This window comes from Stegastes partitus, unplaced genomic scaffold (assembly GCF_000690725.1).
Source record: "Stegastes partitus isolate 25-593 unplaced genomic scaffold, Stegastes_partitus-1.0.2 Scaffold265, whole genome shotgun sequence".
Lineage (NCBI taxonomy): Eukaryota > Metazoa > Chordata > Actinopteri > Pomacentridae > Stegastes > Stegastes partitus.
Window position 1 is genome coordinate 522,613 of NW_007577996.1, and position 3,295 is coordinate 525,907.

Consider the following 3,295-nt stretch of genomic DNA (forward strand, 5'->3'; position numbering starts at 1 on the left):
TAACCCATTGCGCCATTCAGGAGGGCGTATTCATGAGGCTACGATGAATCAACATAGTCTAGAAATTGATGACGACATTAGTTTCCCATGAATCTAATTCTCAGTTAGTTGATGACGTTACCTTGTGTGTGTTTCTTGCACTGATTCCAACTGATCCGGCAGGAAGGCATTATTACTTATTGAAGTGTGATTACATAAAGTATGAACCACTTGCTCACAATCTGAGGAAAAACGATTTAAACTAAGTTCCTTCCTACGGAGCCCGTCTGGTGACATCGATACGAAATAAAAATATCTCGTTCCCACGCATTAGTAAATCGTGGCCACGAGTTATTAATGCGTGGGAACGACATAATTATCACACGGTGTTTCAAGAGATGGCAGGATATTGGTGTCATTCATGTCAAGGTTAAAATCAAATTAAATCAAATCAAAATGCTCCATGTTTCATGCAAGTACGCCCGCTATCAACAGCTGGTATGACCGCACTGTGAAATTTGCTCCACAACTTCTCTTGTTGCTTCATATTCGTAATGCGAGGCCACAGTTTAACTATGTCGTTCCCACACATTAATAACTCGTAGCCACGACTTAACTATGTCGTTCCCACGTATTCAGAACTCGTGGCCACGATTGACTAATGCGTGGGAACGAGTTTTTTTTATTTCTTATCGATGTCACCAGACGGGCTCCGTACCTTCCTGATCGCAGCACATCACAACTGGAGGGAAACTAAATGTACCAAAACATTCTGTGATAAAATCGTCTGAACAGTCACAGTGGGAAGATCGTGTCAAAGGCTTCACATGATATCATCTTTTTAGGAGACAACTTTTTGTACTTGTAAGACATGTTGTGTTTCGCAGGACAATTGTCAAAAATGTTTCATTTTTAAGGTTTTGGCAAGAAATTAGCAAAGAAACAGCCGCGTACAGTCAATTAGAGCTAACGAGGGAAGCCTTCATTACCGGGAGGGGAAGAGGACAAAGTGATTCCAAACCATCAACAAAGAGTTATGCACTTGAGATGTGCCGTTAAAGGGCTTTTAAAGATGTCCACTTTCACTTCTGTCTTGGCAGTGAAAAGACTCTGTCGACAAGAGCTAGACGATGCTTTTGCTTTTCAATGCTGCTCCTCGTGACGACGACTTCGCTGCTCATTTTCAACAATTCAGACCTCCAAGTACCGTATCCTCTGACCTTTTGGACAACGAGCTCATGGTCCAGCCAGTCTTACAACAACGTGACCACATCACTTGACAGAGTGAGTATATTTACTGGCTGCTGTGTCATCCTGAAGCAAAGACAGCTGTAATGACTAATGCATAAAAAAAATCCACACACGTCAATGTGTCGGTACAGTTCTGAAATGAAACTCTTCAGATGAGTCACCAGTGAAACATCACGAATGTTCTGTATTTCACTGCTTCCGTCTGCTGTATCCATCAAAATGTTCTTTAGTGAGGAAATAAATTTTAAAAAATGATTCATATGTCAAAATGCAGCTGTTTGAAATTCAGGAAGTCTTGCATTTAGCTAATTACACATACAGCCAGCGAGCTGCTTCTAACAAGATGCCAGTGACGGGGATTTTCTCAAAGGTGTGATCACACAGAATGCAAAGAATCCAGACACAGCAGGACTTTGCATACAAAGTTGATGGAAAGGCACAAATCATGAAAAGATAAAGAACTTCATTTGCATTGCACCTCAAAAAAACAAGGTACAGAGTAAAAGACAGAAGTAAAAGAATTGAAAAAATAATGTATAATATATATATTTTTTAAAGTGGGCATAAAATACTGTAAATTCCAGATGATTGAGACACCTGAATATCAGCCACACCCACTAACTTTAAAAAGAAAACAAGTTTTGTACATATACAGGCCGCACTTGTCTCTAAGCTGCAGGTGTCCACGTTGTAACATGAGATATTTACACAGAAAGATTTTTTTTAAACTTTTAATTAAATACGTACCGGTAACATACACAAATACGTAAATGCTTTTTTTCCTGTAACACGGCTGGTAGCCTACCAGGAAAAGTCATTGATCGCTATCTTCATCTTCCTCCTGCGCACTAAAAACACTAAAGTCTTCAGTGTGGGAGTTGAACAGCCTCAGAATTACTTCGCCACACACTTCCTCAGTCTCTCTTTCGTTGTCGCTCTCAAATTCGTAAAAATCCATAAATTAGCCGCATCATTGTTTAAGCCGCAGTGTTCAAAGCGGCTTGTGGTCCGGAAATTACAGGAGAAATAACAGCAAAGAGCACAAATCATGAACCAAGTGGTGCACAGAACCACTGCTGATCATTTGTTAGATTTCTGCCAACAGTGAACCACAAATTAGTCACACAATTCAACCATTATAGTGTGAAATACAGTTTTTCTACTCCTCTTATTTTTGAGCATGAATGTCCAGATCTACATCATGACTTATTTAGCATTGCTCCACCTCTCCACCAAATTCTGGTGGTTTGATCTGATTAAACATTTCTGATGAAACGAGATGGGGCAGCGTCATGATGCCAACTCAACCAGAAACCAAGCTGACGCGTCATCTTCAGATTAAAATGATAACAGATGGAAAAAAAAAAGAATCCCTTTTGCTCCTTTAATCATCAAAATTTTGCATCATATCAGTTAAACACACATTTATTAGACCACCACACAAATAAATTAACAGTTTGTCACTAAGAATTTGTAAAGCGACATCAGCACCTGGCTGTTGAATAAATTAACTTACCTCTTGCTACCTCCATGTTTTTTGGACAACAAAACCACTGCATGGCAAGGAGGACACGTGACTCATACTCGAGGGTGAAATGGTTCCTTGAATGATGCAAAGATTTTCAATTTCATGTTCAGCCTCATCTGACTACTACTTGGATTCCTGTGCATGTAGGTTTTGTTGTGTGTCAAGTTTTTTCATCTTGATTGCCAGTGTGTGACATTTGAATGACTTGGTGTCTTTCACATCATGTCAACTCCTTGAACACCTGACTTTTTAAAAATGTTTTGCTTTTTAGTTGAGGAAGAGTCTGAGTTACTGCAGCGAAGTACAGCACATATCAAATGAAGCTACACAATTTCACCTTTAACACAATGCTAGTTGCTCATTCAAACTTTTTTCTGGTTTGCCACCTCTGCAAGTAGGCTGTCGTATGATAACAGACATTTAGTTGCTCTTTCATTTTGTTTTTTTAACCGAGTCATGCAGTATCCCACTATCATGGTTCTAATAATCCCAGATCCCAGACGATTTCTCCCCTGCACTTATGAAAAGATCTGTCTA

The 3,295-nt window shown here is 39.5% G+C and overlaps 1 protein-coding gene across 1 annotated transcript in view; it reads left to right on the forward strand.

Moving 5' to 3' along the window:
• The window catches only part of LOC103357639 (beta-1,3-galactosyltransferase 2-like), a 9,668-nt gene that overhangs the window by 2,510 nt on the left and 3,863 nt on the right, over positions 1-3,295 (forward strand). The window contains exon 2 of the mRNA XM_008282271.1: positions 1,080-1,263. Coding sequence (XP_008280493.1) covers positions 1,080-1,263 — 184 coding nt within the window. The remainder of the gene's footprint in view (positions 1-1,079; positions 1,264-3,295) is intronic.